We start from the raw sequence: 22,921 nt of genomic DNA on the forward strand, positions 1-22,921 counted from the left end.
TACGCAGTGATGTAGAACTGAAAATGAGAGTAATATAGAATAGGGTATGGCAGCCATACAAGTCGCGGAGTGCGATGGCATACTGGACAGGACACAGTTGAAGAGTCTCTGTGACAGTAGATCCCACTCCTGCAACAAGACAGTTTCCAACAACTCCGCGATGGTTTCGGGGGGGGGGCGATTGTGAGATTAAACTACCTCCCAAGAAGGTCCTTCTCACTTTCCGTCGACCATCTCAGCCTCATTTGGACAAGCGGTTCCTTAACAGGAACCAAAGGCCAACTGCACTCCTAAAAATTCGAACATAGAACTCTAAGATGTCCTTTCTATATCTCATAGCATTCAGGAAGCTTTTCTCAAACACACGCAGGGGTATGTGGCCGTCCAACATAATACCTCCGGAAATCATTACACCTCCACAATCGTAATGATCCTTGTTCCCTGATAAGCCCACCAGCGGCCGAGTGGAAAAGTCGATGAATACTGGTAGTTCGGTCCGAGTTTCGAATCTCAGTGAAAGATTATTTTAATTATTAATGATCATTATTTTATGTTTAATGAATAGACATTTATTAGTGGAATTGTTCGTCCGTAGGAACATTAATTCTAAAATTATATTCCATTAATTTACAATGATAAAAATTAATTAATATAAATATCTATTGTAATGCCTTTCATTGCGTTGTGGTAGATTAGGCAACTTAAGTCTGCACGGACAGTGTAATGAAGTTTGCAGCACTACGGACTGTCATCACAGCGATTGCTGTAGCGGATTCTCTTGATATTGAGACACTGTTGAGACAAACGACAACACTAGACATAGGACTGTCACCACGTCATCTTTTCAGGTGAATCCCAATTCTGCGTACAGTATCATAGTATCTGTATACGTATCTGTGTACAGAAGCATCTAAAGAATGAAAGTTGCCAGCTTGCATTCGTCACTGTCATATGAACCAGGACCTGGCATGCTCACATGGTGTGCCACTCATTGCACATTCTGGTCACCTTTTGTTAGCGTTGTTAGCTTTTGTTAGCGTGGTAATGTTGAAAACCGCCGTTACATTTCTCACATGTTGAGACTTGTAGTCTTCCCCATCTTCGAGGCATGCATGCCGCCATTTTTCAACAAGATAATGCATAACGGTATATTGTCCGTGCTGTCCTGATCTTCCATCGATACAGAGGGTGTTCGACTGTTGCCGTGGTCAGCATGTTGTGAGAAGAACATCTCATCATGGATTGCCGAGAGATCTGTACGCTACCACTCTCATCCACTTCGACTTATAATCTATGGCATGTAGTATAAACCGTATGGCGTGAAATATCCATATCTTTCAGCCAAGGTCAGGTTTTAGAAACATTAGGATATCTGGAAGCAGGAGACATGAAAAATTTTCAATGCCCACGCCGAGACTCGAACCTCGAACCTCTCTAAATATGCACCGGGAATGCTGATTATTACACCACGAAGGCATGCTAGGAAGGCGGGAGAAGTACCTTACATACTACCCTTTTAAAAGGCGCCCCAGTCGCCAAATCCTGGTGGTGAAGAATCGTCATCCACCACCGTTTTTGGTTCGGGCGCCACTGTAGTGTTATTACGTTATTTTGAAGCAGTAGAGGTGAAAATGAACATTGCCCTCGCTGGTATTCGAAGCTCAGACCTCTTGAAATGCGCGCCGATTGTGCTGACCTTTACACCACGAAGGCCGGAGGAATACTTTATAAGTTCAGCTCAATGCGCAGCCGGATTTCAGCCTTTGTTGTTGTCAAACGTGGCAGCTTTGTTTACTGAATTCTGCAAGCTGTTTACCTTAAGCCATCTGCAAATTTAATCATGTCTTCCTCTTATTATATGGCATATGTATATAAATAAGATTCTGCTATTCGCATTCCTTCTTGGCGTAGGAATTTTAATGGCCAGCAGTGTACATTTTAAGGAACTATGTTAAGTTTGTTAGTAATTTACATTGAAGAAAGTCAACTAGCTATTCATTCGTTTGAGTGTGGTAAATGAGTCGATAGTTATCATGCATGTGGAATGTAGCTTCATTACTAAAAGGAATGTCCTCGGTTAAGTTACCACCACAGAAAATTCAGAAAATTAGCGCACATTTCGCTCCTTAAAATAAATATCCTCTTTGAATAAAATATATAAAAACGGCATATTATTATATTTCTACGCTAGTTGACTTAGAGAATTCTTCACTCCGCTGTAATGTGGGATGGAATCTGTGTGCTGCTGCATGAAGAGACGCGTGTGTTTTCGTTGCTCATTTGACTCGCGTCATTCACGTTATTCTCCTTATTGCTGTTTCTAAACCAATTCTGCAGCCTGACAAGATCCACTTATTTTTATCCTGGATAATAAGCAAAGATTGCTCTTGCTGTTGGCTTACACCTTAAGCAACCTCTAAATGACAGTACACGATTGTTCAGCTTCGTTTTTAAAGAGGTCTGAAGATCTCCCTTCCATCTTCACTTAATACCAGTTTCTCGAGAGGACTTTTGACTCGATAGTATTTTAAGTTGCTTCCCTACCACCAAAACACTATTTCCTTACAAGTAATCGTGCTTTCTCTGGTATTGGAGCCACCATGCCAACAGGAGGTTTCTTACCCTCTCAAGCATGTGGATGCTCAGTTTTGATTTCATATGTGCAAAACATTTTATTCGTATGAATTTGTTTAATGGTTTACAGTTTGGCTTATATACTGATTCTGCTCTCTTGAAATTTATTTCTCACCCCCCCGATTATATTGCATTTTTTCCTTCTCTTTCTCTTTTACCCCGTCTTCTAAACATTGTTCTAAAATTTGGCCCAAACAAGCTTAGTCTACCAAGCAGTTCTTCACCCTGTTGAGTCTCGACCACAGACAAGGCAAAGGAGAACCAGTTGTCCGTGGCCCTAAAAATGAAACTTCCAATGAAGAAAATGCTGTGGATGGCGTCTCAAAGTCGTTTTTGTTTTTTCAATCTTTATTTCGATACATAAACTAGCAAGATAAAAGAATAAAACAATAATTTCTGTATCCTTGAGAATTTATCAAAAACTAAAAGTTTAGATTTCCTCTTTCACCTTTGCCCAAGATTGCATAACATTACTAAAACCTGAAATAATTTTCATAACTCGTTGGTTTAACTACATCGTGAGATTTCACAGTGCTTGCGACGAATTTTTCTCGTGTTGCATATTTTCGTGGAGTAATGTAATTTATCTTTGCTTTATTAGTAACGAGTTTTGATAAAGTTCTTAAAATGTATGAAACAGAAATAACACAGATTGCAGTTTGAATTTTAGAGGCAGAAAAAGTTATAATTTCATGTCATAAGTTATTCCTTGCGATCAAAAGAATAAATAAGTACATATTAAGAGATTGCGTACTTATAGTATATTATATTAACTTGCCATGTTATGATATGCAAAACTGAGGAATTGAAGGATAAACTGAAAAAAATACTCCCCCCAAAAAAAAAACATTTATTTTCGTATTTGCATTTCTTTCTCATATATTTTTTGTTTGATTCCTTCAATTGAACTATAATAAATTATTGAAATAAGTGAATCGAATTAAATTAGTTGAAATAAATGATTAATTGACAATTAAAATTAAAAAAAGAATTAGAATTATTTTAAGGTTAAACTAATACTGTCGGTCACCTATATTTTAAACACAAATAAAAAATTTTATCCTTTTTAAAATTTAGAAAAATTCACCGTGTTTTCAAATGAAGCAAAATTGTAACTATTCTAATTGCTTATTTTACCTCCCTTATTAAAAATATAATGTCTTACAGAATATATTTGGGGAAGTTATTAATTTAGATTAAATGTAGGATATTCTGATTAGCTTACGCTGTTTATCAAATATGTAGTTCGATAATATTAGTATGAAAACAAATTGTTACGAATTTTGTATAGATGTAAATAGTTTTAGTGAAATTATATGTAAAATTGTAATATCTTTTGTATAATGTAATATGGAAAGTATTGATGAGACAAAGCTCTGCCAGAAAAATAAGATTACAGGGGCAAGTCTACTTAATATTGAGGCAATTGGTTATCTCGCTGAGTGAGATATCGCCAAGCTGGTGATGATTTTGGCAACTAATTTTTATTGTCAAGTTTGGCGAAAAATAGCCAACAGTGACCAAACTTTCCAACCATTTGGTGACATTTGGGTCCGGTCCCTGTATAATTGTAATTGAATAAATGTAATTAATCCTTACGTGTAACTATAACCTTATCCGACCCTTATATGTATTCTTTAACCGTATATGTGTTTCAATAACTTCGAGAAATGGAAGGTACTAAAGATTTCTCTGCGGCCGGGTGAAAACTATATGACCAGAATAACATCTACTCTCAGTTGTTATTTCAGGGCTTCGGAGTATTGAATATTTGTGAGAGCTTTGCCTTTTGGACGCGCTTTGCATTGCGTTGCATTTAATGTTCTTAATAACTTGACGTGTAACTACTGATTGTACTCTGTAATGCTGAGAAGAGCTGTACGGGTGTTTTCGTGGAAAGTTCCAGAACTGTAGCGTGCTTCTTTTGGTAAAAATGAATTTTGTCAAGCAATGATCTGTTCTGTGTATATTCAATCCAATACGAACCCATTCTCACGCAGCAATATATTTTATATTTGTTTGTCTCTTTTTTATTCACTGCGTTAATATTGAACTGCAGCTATTTGTCTAAAAATTTACTAGACGATCGTTGAGGGTTTTACTTTGATCTGAAATGTTCTACGCTGTCCTTAAGACTAAACGAACACGGCGTCATCTAATAGTTTTAATAAGAAGTGATAGTGGGAGCACAGTAATTGCTACGGCAACCTAAGATGGGTAACGTGAGCGCAGTGTTCTTATATAAATGTGTTTAGTGTGGGCACCGTGGAATAGTGTTTGAAATCTTACATAGGCAGTAACCTTCCTCTTGTTTTGAAGGTCAAGTGTGCAAAATTTCATCAACGTCGGAATAAAACTGTATATTTGCATGTATCTCCCAAAACAAGCAAACAGATTGTCTTTTTTACATATAGAGATATTTTTTTAAACTAACACTACTCAATGCCATCTGTAGTTCAATCTATCGAATGAAATGCCACATACTTTGATAAGGGAACTAATGATGATTTGGAAAAAGCCAGACCGTGAAGAAAATAGTTTCGAAAGTTCCTGAGAAAATTTGGCGCTTTTTAAGTCTACTGGCTGATAACTAGACAAATTAATAACACAGATTGGTTGATTTTTGCGATTATGGCAAAGCCTCGAGGCTATCTGCCTAAGGGGAATGATGTCTTCGTGGAGGTTTTGGGAAGAGCTGGCTCGTATACACGATACACATGGGGAAAACCACAAAAACACTCATGCAGCCGCGGTATTCGAGCCTCGGACCGAACTACCAGTGTTCAGCGACTTTAGCGCTCGGCCGCTGGTGGGCCAAACTTCACAAGTAATGCGCTGAGGAGAAGTGAGGCGCACTTTGAACCTAGATAACATTCGGAATGCCTTCCGTGTTTTTCTCTATTTTTTATAGGCAGAATTACTAATACTGTTGTCGTTGCAACCGAACATTTGCAATTTTAAAAATTTATCTGTGTTTCATGCTATTTTTCAGTTGTGTAGACTAGAACAGCGCCACATTTCCCCAAACACCCTGTATATAATTTTAATAAATCCAGCTATTGGGATTCCACGAGTCCTGTTAGTAATTAGTAATAGAATACTCCAGTTGGTAATTAGTAATAGAATACTCCAGTTGGTAATTAGTAATAGAATACTCCAGTTGGTAATTAGTAATAGAATACTCCAGTTTTAGTAATAGAATACTCCAGTTGGTAATTAGTAATTGAAATGAATTCACACTTAATGCTTTTAAATCGCTTAGTTTATAAATAATGGAATAACTTTGAAAAGAAAAAGTAAATAAATTACAATTTCCTGAATGATAAAACACTGCTGCTTGGAAGATAAAATAGTATCTTAATTTGGACATTAGCAATACATTTCTTTTAAATCGCTGAATTTGTTTATTAAATTCTGAAGACAAATCGATTGCTAGTGGCAACATACTTCGGTTACATGGCCTAAATTTGTGATTAAATTTAAAACCTTAATACCATAACTTCGCAGAGTCGCAACATAAACCTTTACCGATGACACACTGACTCTTCGCGCTATGTTATGTACTTACTTTCTTCAAAAACTTTTTTTTTAATTTATATTTTATTTTTTACTTTTTAGCCTCAATTACGCGTTATCAATAACGAAATTTGTAATCAAACGCAAACAATGAGTTATAAGAAAATTATGAAATAAAGTGTGTATTAAGAATATGGCAAAGCACACTAGGGCTATCTGCCTAAGGGGAGGGATGCCTTTCGTGGAGGACTTTCTAAGGGAAACTGGCTCGTATACACGTTACACATGGGGAAAACCACGAAAACGCCCATGCAGCCAGCCCGTTCGCGGGATTCGAACCTCGGACCGAACTACCAGTGTTCAGCGATTTTACCGCTCGGCCGCTGGTGGGCCTTATGAAATAAAGAAAAATAACTGAACGTCATTTAGAGAACGCAGAAATAGCTTTCAGTATTCAGTTTCGGAAACTGGATTTACTAACAGTATTACTTAATAACCACTTTACTTGAACCCAAACTGAGAAAACTAACGCCACCAATTCGCCGTTAAAAGAAAGCGAATCATGCGTATTAAATGAAATCAAGATGGCAAGATGCGCCAAGATAGCAAACTGGAAACGCTTTTTACCCTATCTGCTTCAGACTGCAACACATTGTTTCAAAAAACGTAAAAAATCGTTTAATTAATATTTTTTATCTTTTTTATTTTAAAAGAAGGCGAAAAGTTTGTTTTATAATCTGCGAAAATTTCAAAACTACAATTTCAGACAACACTAACAAATACATTTCAGACTTTTAAATTTTAAAATCGTAAACGTCAATTAGTCTAAAAAATCGAACAATTTTCAAAAATTCAGAAATTAAGTTACAAATTTTATTGAAAAGAATATTTTCGCTCACTAATTTGTTCGTTGAACGACGATATGCGAGAGCAACTGCTTAAATATTAAATAAAAATAATTAATCTAATTTTTTGGAAAGGGCTGAAACACTTCAGCTCATTAAATTGCAATCTACAAACATGATGTTTACAAAATTTTAACTTATTAGTTTATTAGGAAGGGGTTAAAAATCGATGAAAAAATTCCACCTACAGTTAAATACCATGAGTGAACTAAATAAAAGCTTATAAAAAGGATTATTCGCTATCAGATTTGTTTTCCCACATTGATAGGACACTGAAAACGACACTATTTTAACTTCGAGAACCACATTTTCTGGTATTCCATAAATCTAGTAAAATGTATGGTAAGCCAATCATCGAATTTTGTTTTAGAACAAGATTACTTTACAGAGTATTTTTTCGAAAATTCTAATGGCAAGCAGTATAAAAATTATTTAGGGATTTTAAAAATTAAACCGTCATAATAAAAATTTTAAATAAGAAAAAATCCCAGTATCTGGAACTTATTTGAAATTCGTAGAAAAATCTGGAAATTCGCGAAACAAATCTGGAAAATTGCGCTGCGATAATGTTACTAATCTTCTCACGATATTATCTTGCATTTTTATTCCGAAATACGCATGGTATGCTTTCTTTTTACATACGATATCAATCGAAGATGTTTACCTGCAACAGACAGTTTATGTCAATAACAGCAAATGCTTGCGTAGATAAAAATATTGCATTATATGCTTAAGCATTATGCCAGTTTGAGATGCTCATTACATATTTGCACTCGGTATTACGTCAATCGTATGACATTGAGACAGAAAAACGCAAAGCTGGACACACAAAGATTGAAGCTCATTCTGACATTGAATTTACTTTCAACATTATATTTAACCGAATAAAATACTACGTAATGAAAATGTCAAAAAGACGCTCTTTCCATAGCATGCACCTTTTGCATGCAACACAATTAACACATGCACAGTTGCACATAAGAGCATTTTCAGAACACTAACGTGATCTTTCTAACGTGATAAAATGAATGAGATGAAAGCTGTACAAAATTCAATAACTAACATTGAGACAGCCATAAGCAATAAAAAAGTCTAGTCATATTTCTACACTGTCAGTAAATAAATATATAACTAATAATACAACGAAAATACTTACAGGGATTTGAATATAATTACTTTGTTAAAAAAAGCCTTCAGCATGCAAAATAAGTTCTTTTGAAAAAACGTTGTATACTTGAAGAACGCGGTTCTATGTTTCCCCTTATTTCTTTAAAATTCTACATGCCACTTTCAGTTAGCTCACTTCTATCTGTACTTTTTCACTTTAATTTTCTTTATTAGCCCAAAGGGGCGGTAAACCAGAAGGTCTATTAGTTTCGTGTGTGTGTTTGATTATGGTAAAGCTTTGAGGACTATCTGCCTTAGGGAAGGGGTGCCTTCGTGGAGGACTTTCTAAGGGAAACTGGCTCGTACACAGGTTACACATAGGGAAAACCACGAAAACTATCATGCAGCCAGCCCATTCGCGGGATTCGAACCTCGGACCGAACTACCAGTGTTCAGCGACTTTACCGCTCGGCGGCTGGTGGGCGTCTATTAGTTTCGAAACAGCATTTTGCATTGTTTCTCTATAAATGTCCGTTTAACTTTTCAGATTGTTGTCCCCAAATATTATCACCTCATTTAAAGAAATTAAATAATGATGAATCTGCGCGAATGTATGTATGTCTCTCGCATTGTGAAAAAACGAGGGTACCTAAAGCCATCCAATTTTGAATAACGTAATCCTCCACCCGAACATGGGCACCTGGATGCCCGAATTTGGAATTTGTTTTATTATCTATTTCGTATTTTGTAGCACTTTAGCGAACTTTTGATTAACGATTTTAAATCGAGCAATGGCAACACTGTACAGAAAATAATATTTTTATTTCCAGCGCGCTAGACTGTCTATCGGAAATTCTAAAAATATACTGTTTTTAAATATTTTGAGATATTGCTGTTTAGTTGAATTTTATGTGATTTAAGTAAGAACAGGATATTTAATAAATAAAGGTAACACCCAAAACCTTAAAAAAACGCCCCTTTGGGTATAATATAAAATCTGAAAGCTTCCAGATTTGATTTATTTTTGGATAATCTTACTCGGTTCTTGTACACGTAAAAAATCATAAAATGGGGCTGAATTTTTGCTCAGTGTGTAGATGGAGAAGTGGCGGACCACACATAGATAAAATTAACGTGTGCGGTACTCCGAAGGTCGCAATGTTCGAGCTATTATGAGGTATGAAACGGAAAGCTATAATTCGTTTGGCTCCGCTTAACATTACAAGAATCTTATCATAACTTCATGGCCGGTGTCAAGGAGTTTTAGCGATCACCGAAGCCTCTCGATTTCAGGGTGGCTGAAGGACCAATAATCAGGATGCCTCTAGAATATTGTTTGAGCTATAACGAATCAGAGGACACAAAATAAAACCTAAGAATTAAAATGCTGTGACTAATTCAGTCTGAAAACTGTTTTAGACAAGGCAGAAACTCAGAATGCTTTTAAACTCTTGTCGTTAGCAAGATCCTCACATAATGAGGACAATAACTTACAATATTTTTTGTGTCATTAATGCTGTTATGTATTTTAATAGAAATTCTCATAGATTTGTATTAAATGGATTGCACAGATTGTGGTTATTCGTTACCCGCGACTACCACAGAGGCCTTTGAATTTCTACTGGTACACTTCGACTGGACAGCACTACTTTTTTATTGTTTGCCAGTTTTACTTTCTGGGAAATCATACTCATCGTTTCTAGAACTTCTTTTCAAAATGAGACTGTATATTTTTTGAAAGTATATTTGGAAGCTTTAAAATCGCATAGGCAACTGAGTAGTTACTTCATTGCACCATTTTTATTTTAATACTCTCATCCTGTTTCTTGTTAATTTTAATCTATACTTAAACTATTTTATCTTGAACATTCTCTTAATGGGGTTGGATACTTCCACAGCATGTCATTGGAAACTTTCAGATTCTGTCAAACTATAATTGAGCAATTGTCTAATTACGATGGTAATTAATTAATTATATTTCATCCTATATGTTTGTCATTTTACTTCATTATTTTTAGACTATCTTACTTAGTTCTTGGACATGTAATACCGTATAAATTTTCTTTTAGTTTCTGGAATCTGTATCAAAATTTCTATATGGTGCATACATTAAGTTATGAAGACGAGAAATTCAAAATGCGATATAGCACTTACTTTCTTTTGATCAGTGGGACCTAGATGTTTGGAGATATAATCCAACTCTCGAGCTGTGATTGTCGGATGATCTCTTGGAGTTTCATAAATTAATAAATAGCACAGAAGACACCAGGCGAAGCCACACAGACCTTAAAAAATGACAGTATATGAGATTAGAGAATGCACGAATATTGAACAAATTGTGTATCACAAAATTCCAATTAAATGTGTTATTATGAATACAGATTTCGTGGATTAGTTTTATATATAAACTCTTTATGTCTCTGTAGTGGCTTTAAAATTTTACTCGGTTTAAAACATACCTAAAATAATTAAAATAAGATGACTAACTGCAACTATTTAATTTATCAAATGGAAAAACCAATGTAAAACAATAAATGAACCAAGCCAATGTAAAATTTAAAGATAGGTCAAAACATATTAGTTTAACGTAGATATTGAATAAAATTCTATGGACTTCGAGGACAATCAGACACATGCTCTTCTTCTTCGGAAGCAAACACAAATTGTGCGATTTTTTTCCCTGACGAAGACAGAATTGTGTTTGATCACCCGCGAAATTAATCAAAATACTATTGACAATTTATCTATATTTTAAGCAATTTAATTTGGAAAATATGATTGAGTTGATTATTAGACTTGGTAAAACTATATCAAGATTTAAAATAAGAACACTCTTCAAAATACATAGAACATGATTTTTGTTTATATCACTTTTTGTTTATATTGTTTACATTTCGATAGTAGTCAATGGGAAACCAAAAGTTAATGGCTGGGCCATGGACCTTATAAGAAATAGACTAAACCAAACGGATTTTCTCTGCGGCGTTGCCGGCTGTCACCTTGATCACAACCGGAAGAGTAGGGACGACTTACAGAAATTTAACATTGGTTGCCTATTGCAGCGTGTATAAATGTCAATAAAAATCTGGTTGTAGCGTCTCATTTCACAAATTAGAATTTCTCCATATTTTTTATTTTTCAAATTGAGATTGATTTTTAAAAATTTAGCATATTTGTTAAGCATAATTAACTTTCCGAATATTATGAAGCTATTGCATGCTTTCAGGACTGGATATTTTTTAGCTTTTCCTATGCTGTAAAGAAATTTGTAACTACTTCTTTCAGAAAATAATATTTTTAATCTGAACTAATAGAAAATTTCAAACAAGTAATTTTCTCTTGCAATTTTTATGCTTTTTATTGGTATAAATAAGTAAAAAATACTAAAATATTTAAAAACAAATTTTTGAAAGTTTTGTTTAAAATTCTAAATTGTGCTGCTTTTTTTTTAAATTATAGATGAGTATTATAGCACAATTAATTTCTATAAAGGAATTTTATTTCAATTATATTTCATAATACATCATAGTGATAAACACCTTTGACTCCTTAAAAATTTTTATACATTTAATTCTAATATTAAAATTGTATTTAACCGTAATAATTAATTTTGCTTGTATTTTATAGCGATTATTTTTTTTAATTTATTTTTAGTTCTGCATAAGATTTTTTTTTTATTTACTGTTAATTTAATTTATTAGCCTAAAGGGGCGGTAGGCTAGAAAGGCTGTTAGTTTCGAAGCGGCATTTTGCGCTGTTTTACTATAAATGTCCGTGTCTCCTTGCAAATTGTTGTTACCAAATATCATCGCCCTGCATTATATGTAAAGAAATTAAATAATGAAGAATCTGCATGAATACATGTATGTTTCTCGCACTGTGACAAAAACGACAGTATCTAGAGCCATCAAATTTTGAATAATGTAATCCTCCACCCGAACATGGGCATCTGGACGGCCGAATTTCGAATTTGTTTCAATGTATTTCATATTTTGTAAAACTTTAATGAATTCTTGATTAACAAACTCAACGAGTTCAGAGCGAGCACTGTACGGAAAATAACAGTTTTATCTCCAGAGCGGAAATTCTAAAAATATGCTGTTTTTAAATGTATTTGGTTTACGGGCGAAGAACATGATATTCAATAAATATAGGTAACACAAAAAACTTGTTTTGAACTTTGTTTGTTGAAAGTGGTTTTCGTAAAATATCCAGAGGTATCGATTTCCATTCCTTTTCTACTACTTTTCAGAGTCAGTCAAAGGTGATGGGTTTGCCCCCAGGAAGAGCTCCTTTCAAGAGACCAAAGGCACAATAGTCCGTAGGTGAAACGTCAATGGACTTTGACGTCAATACTTGAAAAATCATACATATAAATACTTGTAATCAGTCTTTCAGTTTTTTCAATTAATATAGTGTTACTTTAGTATAACTTGTTGCTTTGCCTTGATGAAGTTTTACTCTCTGAAAGTCCTTTGGATAAATATATAAAATTTCTTTTGTAAAAATAGACGTAAAATTTTCTCTTGATAGTATGCTAAGTTGATTTTAACGTTTTATCCCACTCTTCTCATTTCTAATTTCCTATTATACGAGAGTCCTGCCACCGTCATATACCCCTTTTCTTTGCATTGATGGAACCAGGTTTGTACAATTTTTCTTTGTTTTTGATAAATACACCTTCTTTTTTTGTTTAGCCATTTAGATATTCCCATGCTTCTTCAAGGGTCACAATATATTTCCATGTATCTCCTCTTAAATAGTTTTCATACAGTTTTCTACAAATTATCCTGCGTTGAGCCACATACCTCGGTAAAAGCTGGTGAACATTATATTCTTTGGCCTTTTTTAAGCTGGTAATCTTCGTTCATTGTTGTATTTATTGTTGCTACAGATGTATAATTAATTCGGTGCATTTTCTCTTATTATCAATGGCTTAACTTTTAGAAATATTATCTACATTTTTGGGGTATTCATTTGGCGTCTTCATCACTAGTAGAAGTAATGATTGAAGTTTTCTCGCTTTCCGATTAATAATGTTCCTTATTTTGCACTAAGAACTTTTCAATACCATGCTTTGTACAACGTTTTTGAATTATGGAATAGGAATATTTCTCTTCGGAAAGCGCTAAAACATATCCTTCAATCCACTGCTTATTTACATGTGACATTTTGAAAGAAGACTAAATGTAAAAGTAGCAGACAGTATTTTTGATTTCAAATAATAAACTGTTGCTAGAATTTTTTATTCCAAAACATTTGCTTTTCTTTAATTCTTTATAAAAATCGTTCTAAAAATGAGTAAACATTTTCCGTTTTTCTCTTACAAATTTTGCTTTATTGGAATAATTTCTGATGGGAATATTTCGTTTTGTCCACAGGAAATAAGCTTGACATTTTTTTCGATAAGGCCGGATTAAGCAATCGAACTGGTTAATCAAGAGTTGATTGTACGTCGTTGCTTTGAAGCATACGTTTATATTGTCACTGTAAAGCGTAAGCTCAGTACTCCTGAAATCTATCAGCAAGTTCTGTAAACAGATTATTACCCACATACTGTATGAGAAAAATTAATTAATGGCGGTTTATTTTTTTCCCTTGATTATTTATTCTGTAATGCAATTCTTCATAATATCTCAGATTTTTTGCCGTGTTTTTCCAAATCTGGACTCACAATTATACCAGTAATCGATTCACGGAGTTAAAGAAAAAAGGTACTTTCGTATTATCGCAAACGCCTTGGCGCAGTTTGGCAACGGAAGAAAAATAACAATTACTTTTATTGTATAAAATTATATTTTACATACATATATATTTTATGTTTCAACTATATATTTATTTCAAAAAACAATCAGTAAATCTAGTAACAAACAGGTTTTTGATTTTATTGTGGTGGAAATTTCGCAGCGATCGCTTTAGGAAAGATTTCAAGCATTGTTCCTTAGTTACTTTCCTGCAAAATACTGTATTCCTGCAGATATTTCATCTATGTTTCTACTGTTGTACAACAATCCTACTAGCAAACATTTTAAAATCGAGTTTAGACAAAAATTAATTATAATTTTTCTATACAAGCCGTTTCTTTACAACTTCCGATATTCATCTTCTATTTGCTGCACAAACCCATAAACTTTATGTTTCATATTTACGCGACTCTTAAATTAAAATGTATGACACACTTCTTGTTTCCAACTAGTTAAATCAGCATATCGGAAACTTTTCACTTGTCACGTTACATTATAGAAAATGTTATCAGGTATTTGCAAGCTGCTAAAATATAGTAGGAGGGAAATACGTATGAGCGTTTCTTCTAATCAATATATAACTTGAACCCGCCATTCACTGAAAATAATGCAGTATTAATTCTGCCTTCAAAAGCTGAAATAGAAAATGGTGACAAACAAAATGCAACCTTTATTCGCTGAATATTAATTTACTCTTCTGCTAGTATTAACTCGTTTTGTGGACAAATTTACCCTGAATCTTACAATGAATCCAATAGCCATCACTCTGAGTGGACGGTTAGATTTTTCTCGCTAAAGTTTATCTAATTTGCTGCGATTTCGCTTCCTGTGAAAACATAAGGGTTTCAGTGCTCATATTAAAAGTATACTTTTAACTTAATTGTTCAATGCTTACAGAGGCAATGATCGTTTAATGGTCGCAGAGAACTCAGAATAAGGCCTATCACCCAAAATCGACCTTCATTCATGTTTCATTTATCGACCCATACACTGCCAACACCTGCATAACAGCGTTCTGAAACAAAAAAACATTCTCACCGACACCAAATGGCCTCACCAAAGAAGCAAATATCAGAGTAATAATTCCCACGCCTTAATATTTCCGTAAAGAGAAAAATGTCTTACTTCATTTACAGCTTTTTAACTTCTTTCATTTATTACTTTCCAAAAAGCTTTTAAAACTGGACAAGTTGTCTTTTTCGCTAAGAAAAATAAAGAACCAACAATCCCCTCCTCTTTACTGCGTATATATTTACTTACTGGGCTGGGAAAGACCTGTGATTAGATGCTTATCAGCAGTTTAAAACACAACTTAGAAAACAGAAATTACTGAAGCCCATGCCAATTTTGATTCAGATGTATAATAGGAGGGAAATTCACTACCCATGCCCTAGCAGAACTATAAGCGGAGATTCTAAATAGCACGGAGTAGAAACAATACTCAGTTGTCATCTCCCTATAGGTAAAGTAGCTTTCGGCTCCCTATGGTAGCCTGCTATCAAGCAGGCATTCAGCTAACCTATACAAGACCTTTTATAACTATCTTGCAGACAAAGAATTTCAATGACATCATATAACATCCACAAGTCAGAGGCTGCCCACAAGGTTTATGTACAAGCCCAGATCTCTAGAATCTCACATTTAACCAAGTAATCAATCAGTCCTGGCCGTCATATGTAAAACGAGTAGTATATGCAGATGACGCCATATTTTTCATTATTGAGACTACTCTAGACGAAATTAAGCAGCGTAGTACAGAAGTATGCAACATCTTCGCAAACTTGCTCCACAGTATTAAATTAACAATCTCTGAGACCAAATGCACAGTGCTGCTCATTCCTAAAAAGGGCAAGAATCCAGTTACGAAGAGGGTGCATTCCTATTAAAGGAGAAAATATAAAATTTTCAATGAAGTCAAATTCCCAAGGCTTGTGTGGGATAAAGGTCTTACCAAGCTACTTCCCATAGTATACCTTAAAACAAAAATTCAAGCCATTGTAAACAAAATATGCAAGTGCAGAGCGTCACGTGGGGAAGAAAAACCTCACCTCCAAAAATTACTGTGAAAAACACTAATCGAAAAAATTGTTATGCAGCTGCCATCTGGCTGTCACCAATGGGAGAAAGCAAAGTTAAACAGATACTCTCAATACAACGACTATTTACCCTCACCATAACCAGAGTCTTCCGAACAGCAGATGAACCTCAACGTTTTAGCCGGCCTACGTTTCCTCCACATCTGCGTTGAGCAAGAGGCAGTGCTAGCGAATTTACTCCATCTGCAACAGGACATTACTTACTATAGCTTCAAAATCGCACCGACAGAGTTTGCCCTACTACGTACTACAACCCGCACCCATCCAGTAGACAGAGGAAAGGGCATCAAAATCATACTGGCAGAGCATAGCGACTCAGAGCCGACCTCAGCCATCTTCAAAGACAGTTCAAAATCTGATGCAGGTGCAGGAAATGCCCAGATAGTCATCAACTCTGCACAGAATTATCACTGGAAGGGGCACCTCGCGGAACATAATAGCTTCTTCCACGGAGAGCCATATCCTTTGAGCGAACAGTCTCCGGTGCCTTTACATGAATCTCCGAAATAAAAAAAAATAATCCCAGATAGCCAATCTGCGCTGCAAGCGATCCACAATACTTTACATTCCTCACAACTAGTAAAGTCCATCGAACATACATCTGAACATCCCCCTCCAATGGACTAAGGCACATGTAGGATATGCAGGGAATGAGCTCGCTGATTCTCTAGCTAGCAAAAGAAGCGGCATCTAATATAGGGGCAATAATATAATGTCAATAATATAGGGGCAATAATCTAATATAATGTCACTTTCCGGCATCAAGGTCCTATCTTAAGCGCGGTATTCTGAACATTTCTCTGCAAAAATGACAAATGGAATGGGACAATAGCAACAAAAGGCGTTGTACGCACGATTTGCTCCCAAAGGTCTACATATACAGACTTTACTCTGCCTCACAGCTTATCAGATACATCAGCGGAGATAGTCCATTCCCTGAATATTTCTTCACACCAGCCATCATGAACTCGGATCTTTGCATTTGCGAAGCACAAGGAGGCCCTAACCACTACATGTCACGGATTGTCCACTAACCGAAAGGTTCCATATTACAGCGTCTTGTACCAAAAATCAATTCATTCAGACGTTTTATATTGAGAAGTACAGAGAATCTACAACGTTGTTAACCTGTTAATTTCACCAGGACTGGATACTGTGGCCACAAACTAAGATCTCTGTCAATCTTCTTCATAAAACGCATCTGTAGTATTTGTACAATCAAATGTACGATATACTCCACCACCAGCGACACAGCCAACCAATGCCACTATGGCCAGAAAAATGCAACAGTAATAAAATAAGTAATAAATTAATGTAGTCAAGTAGTAACGTATTTACGTATTCAAGTTTATATCAATTTATAGTTCAAGCTTATATGAATTTATGTATTCAAGTGTAAATTATAACATAGAAGAAATGAATGCATACAGGAATTAATGTATTAAGGCACTCAATGTAAGCATAGGTATTTTATGTATCCAGGAATTAATGTATATATGTATATAAATGTTAACAACCTTTTACCGAAATGCTCATATAATTAATGTACATAGTTTAATGCATTCAAGCAGTCAAATATCATTATTGTAATCAAGTATTAAAGTATATAACTGGTATTCAACTAACATAATCATACTGTTGTATCAACACATTTATGTATTCAAATAATGCAAATTCTCAAATAATGAATGTAATGTATTCAAGTGTATTATTGTAATCAAGCACTTAAGTGTATAACTAATATATCCATGTAACTTAATCATGTAACCAATGTTTTAATGAATTCAATTGAGAAATCATATATAATGTTCTAAATATTTGATGCATTTAAGAAGTATGGCAACGTGCGCCCAAGAGCATCATCAGTGCATTCTAACAACTAATGCTTACATATTCATGTAGCTAATATATTTATGTAATATCATCCAGGTCCCTGTTTGTTCATGCTACTTTATAGAGAGACAAATTCCCGAGGCAGGCCTCCAGGGACTCGAAGGTGTTGCTGGTTCTAGACAGTGAAGGGCGTGGGGCATATACTTCTTTTAATTTTGTTAGATACCAGGTGTCCCAATCCTCTGCCACCTGTCATCTGTTTTTAATCTTTCACTCGTTCACATTTTTAAAAGTGACTCAATATTTGAAAAGCTGATTGAATTCATGTATGCCTGTTACTCTGTTTAGTTAAACTTCGCAGTTCGCTATATTCTTTTAATTAATTAATTCGTTTTAAAGCAGCTTCGTTTGAAGCCATTACGTATAGCTGCTGATAGAAGCTAATAAAAAGTTTGTAAACGTAATATTCACTGAAATATTTCGGCGGAAATTAGTTTACGCGTTCTCTGAAAAGTAAACGTATTATGTTTTTAAATTCGAGACAATCCGTTGAGAGAATGTGAGATAATCAATTTATTTATCTAGACATAAATATTATCTTTCTATCATAAAAACTATCCTTACCAGTTTTTTTTAACTGGATATGGCTAGAGTAATAGACCGTATATATTTCAAGTAAGGGTGAGTTAGGTAACAAAAAAAAAAAAAAAAAAAAAATTGTCATTTTGTTTATAGTAAATGTTGACTATGGGAAAGCGAAAACTATTCTTGTAATGAGCATTTTATTTACAGAAGAATATATATCTATATATATTTTCAGTTATTCATTATGTGCTCTGAGATGGAAATTTTAACAGCATTTCTGCAAAGCACATTCTACCGAAAATCGGTTAGAACACCTTCCTATAGCAACGGTCTGCAGTAAACATTCTATCGGGAAGTGCTCTTGCAACAGTCGGATAGTATTGATGCTACTTAAGTGCAGTTTTTTTTTTTTTTTTTTTTTTTTTTTTTTAAGTCATTGAATTTATGCTATTCAAAAGTTAAGCTATTCCAATAAAACTTAAAGGAAATGAAAAGGTAAAGTGAGAAATTACCTCCAACGTAAAACACCGCAGGCCAGCCACCAAGGAAATCGGAAGCGCAAAACATACCAGCAGTTAAGAAGGATAGGAAAGCTCCCACTCCATATCCCGCCAAGATGAAAGATGCATTAAAACTGCGCTCAGAATCTGGAATCCATCGAGATATGAGATAAAATAGCACAGGTATTACAGGAGCCTATTAGGAGAAAAAAAAAGGAATTTGTGTTTTAACAATATTGAATGGAATCACACGCTAGCAAAATGTTCGTACCGACTCTAATATGGAAAACATTTCTTTTGTCTCTTTTGCTTAAATTTTAGTAATAATTCCCAGACAGAGCTGATGAAAGTTCTCGTTAAGAAATTTCTCTACTTTTAAATGTAGTCTTCTAAAATGTTTACTATAATTTTTATAATATATTTTTCTAGTCTTCTAAATATAGTGTTCATTTATTCTAAAATGTTCGTTTGGTCATAGAGAGATATATCTGGCGCCAACGATGAAGCCAATGCTCAAGTGGTGGCGCCATCTGTTGAGAAGAATTCTGTCCGCTGCCGGATATGTTGAACTCCTTTGATTGGAGCAGGATAACAGCGCAGCAGAAATATTTCGTACTAAAAAATCATGCAAGAAAATATACTAGACCAAATTTATATATATAATGCATAGTCACTCACATTAGGAATTTAATTATATTATTTTATCAATATAGATGAGTTCAACATAAAACTGTTAAACTGCTTATGTAATTCAAACGTAAAAAGCAAAATGCCAAAACTCACTTCATTATAGCTATTTAAAAGCTTAGCATTTTAAGTTATTTAATTTTTTTATTTGCTTAGAGTCATGTTTATTATTTAATATGCGGTTTACGTATGCATTTTGACTTATTTAATATAGTAATTTCAAGTGTTCTTATATACAAATCAAACCGTAAAAATATGTATCATTACTTCAGCAGATTTTACTTAATTTATTTAATTTCTTTCTTTATTATTTTTAATTTCAGCATTTATTATTTTTATTAATTGTATTATGAAATATTAAAAAACAGCGCAGTTTATAGGTGAGGAAAGTCTGGTTTTGTCAAAAAATATTTGAAATTAAGAGTATTTAAAACAGTAATTTTGAGTGTTTGAAATTTAAAGTTTTAAAAGGATTTATAATTTATTTCTTTCTTTTACTCAAAACCTTGTTTATTTAACAAGACCTATTTACTTGTTAGAAATATTCTTTTTGTTGTTACTGATAAATGAAGGAACATTAGAAGTTTAGGAAATACTTGTTTTCGCAAAACATTTTTCATTTCAAAACTTTTATTCCAAAACACCATGAATTCTGACTTTTTCCAGTGCTTTAAGATGGTTAGATTAGGTTAGGTTATTAGGGTATGGAAAAACATGCAAACAGCTATTAACCTAGGAAAAGTGAGACCTTCGTGGAGGACTTTTCAAGGGAAAGTGTATGGTATTCACGTTACAGATGGAGGAAACCACGAAAACTAACCATGCAACCAACTTGTTCGCCCGAGATCGAACCCAATTTGAACTAGCAATATTCAGTGGTCTTAATCATTTGTCCAATGGTGAAACGCATTTTGAGCTGTTAAATAGATACCATTCTCTATCAAGATCTTTAAATTTTAAAATGCGTCAAACAGAAACTTTGTTTTGGTGAAGATTTTAAATAAAATTTTATTGATTTCGAGGGACGATGAAACAAAAGTCTCTCTTCTATAATCCAATACAGGAAATATTCTATCCTGGGAACTATATCTGTTACAATTCAAATGCCAAAATACATTGGCGTGTTTATCTTTCTATTTGCTTTTTTGTTACTATCATCATTTTCGAGATTAATGTTCTTTCGCCTTTGAAAGATCTTTATTTAAAATTTACGCGAAAATAAGTTAATGTTTTGCTTAATTTTTCATTTCACATTCTCATCTTATTCGTATTTTCTCAACATTTGCAAAATTAAAAGCAGGGGGCATTACAATATGAAAATAATCTGAGTTTCACATTTCTGAATTTGGCTTTGCTAAACGCGTTTATATAAGAACTTTGAAATTTTTTCTTTCGAAAACTTTGCTAAGAATTCAGTACAACAGCACATATTTCACTATTAAATATCTCAATATCTCTTTCTAGGATTTACTTTATTTAGCTCATTTTACAAGAACTTTCATTTTCGTTCCTGGATATTCACTTTTTATGTCTAAAAATTAAACACTGTCGGCTGAAATTTATTCCTCCAGTTGGTTTTATTTGTACCATGTGAAGATTTCATAAAATTGTGGTACCTTTCATTTTATTTTCTACTGACGAAAGAAGAAGATAAATGCGATATTCAGTCATGAATATTCAACGATGAAGGTATTCAGCCATGAAGATATTCAACTAACAATATTATCCCATGAATATTCAACCATGAAGATAGTCAACCAATAGTATTCAACCATGAAAAACATTTAACTTTCAGGATATTGCGCCATGATAATATTTAACTATAAATATTCAACCATGAAGATATTCAACCCTAAATATTCAGCCATGAGTATTTAATCATGAAGATATTCAAATAACAATATTCAGCCATGAAGATAATGATTAATGCCATATTCAGCCGTAAGTAATAATCCAAGTTTAGATTTATTCTCTTGGTAAGAAGAAAGCTAAAATCAGAAAATGAGCCTTAAAAGAAATTCTGTAGTGCAGTTGAATCAGATTTAGTTTGTTATACATAATTTTTAATTGCATTCACAATAAGGTATAAATCAATATATCTAACTATCTTATATTATTTACACTGCTGTTATTCGGAAGGAAGAAAGTAGAATATTCCATGGTAAACAGTCTAGAAATCTAAAAATGTCCCAAAAGCAGTAGATCTAGTATGAATGTAATAACAGTTTTCACCCTGGATCAGAGTCGAATCATACACTTTGGACAGACGGCAAGCCGAGATCACGGACATATTTCACTTTGCATTTATTTAACAAGACTTTGAAGCGCAACTAAGATTCTATAATTAGTTTATAAGGAATTTTCACTTTTCCCACTGCGTGCTATAGAGATATAATTGGTAGTACATTGGTAGACTTACTATCGAAAGATCCGAAATTCTGGGAAACGTATAGTTGATTTTTCATGATTCATGTTCCAAATAAATGTCTAATAGATTTTACAAGTTTTTTTAACACAAAAGGTTGTTTGACTTCTAAATTAATAAGTTTTAGTTCTCTCCCGTTTTTCTAATTTACTGAAGTTTCCTTACTTTATGATACTTTTATTTTTTTAATATTCTTTCCATTCATTTGCAAATTATGCCTCTCCTCCATTCATTTCAATTAATTTTAACTTAACTCACACTATGTTTTAGGTTATATCCTTTAAAAAAAGATAAGTCTTCAAAATAAAATTGTGCAAAAATAAAGTAACTGAACAATTTCTTACAAAAAGAAAATAGATCCTTAAGATAAATTTATCTCCTTCAAAATGATCGCCATAAGAGCCTATAAAGTTTTTTCATTATTTCTTCAGATCATCGAAACACTGCTTACATGCGCTGGAGCTAACCGATCGCAAAATACGAGTAACATTTGATTTAATATCAGAACGTTTTCAAATCTGTTCTTTCATATCCATCTTAAGCTTCGTGAATAGGAAAATATCAGCTGGCGATTAGCCAGGAGAATATGGTGGGTAGTTTATCACTGCAATTGAATGTTTAGTAAGATATGAATGTGCAGACAACTCTGTATGGGGGCCTAGCATTGTTGTCTAAAATAAATCATTGCCCAGAATCAAAACGTTCTTTCCAAACTGTGTCTCTTAATCGAAAAAGAACTTCCCTGTAAAAATACTGGTTCATTGATTGATTTTAGGGAGAAATTCATACTGAATAAGACCTTTGTGATAAAAGAAATGCAATCAGCATAACATTATTCTTTGATTTCGACTTCCGTGCCTTTTTATGTGGAAGTAGACTATCCTTTTCA

At 33.8% G+C, this 22,921-nt stretch overlaps 1 protein-coding gene across 9 annotated transcripts in view; it reads right to left on the reverse strand.

Annotated features, from left to right (window-relative positions):
* The window catches only part of LOC118203504 (dietary and metabolic glutamate transporter-like), a 205,500-nt gene that overhangs the window by 25,277 nt on the left and 157,302 nt on the right, over positions 1 to 22,921 (reverse strand). For all 9 annotated transcript variants that reach the window (XM_085815060.1, XM_085815064.1, XM_085815061.1 and 6 more), the window contains 2 exons: positions 18,933 to 19,116; positions 10,317 to 10,447 (listed from right to left, as the gene is read on the reverse strand). In XM_085815060.1, coding sequence (XP_085671186.1) covers positions 10,317 to 10,447; positions 18,933 to 19,116 — 315 coding nt within the window. The remainder of the gene's footprint in view (positions 1 to 10,316; positions 10,448 to 18,932; positions 19,117 to 22,921) is intronic.

Source organism: Stegodyphus dumicola, chromosome 4, assembly GCF_044657685.1.
Source record: "Stegodyphus dumicola isolate Sdum_Otavi_A_Nest chromosome 4, ASM4465768v1".
Taxonomy (NCBI): Eukaryota; Metazoa; Arthropoda; class Arachnida; order Araneae; family Eresidae; genus Stegodyphus; species Stegodyphus dumicola.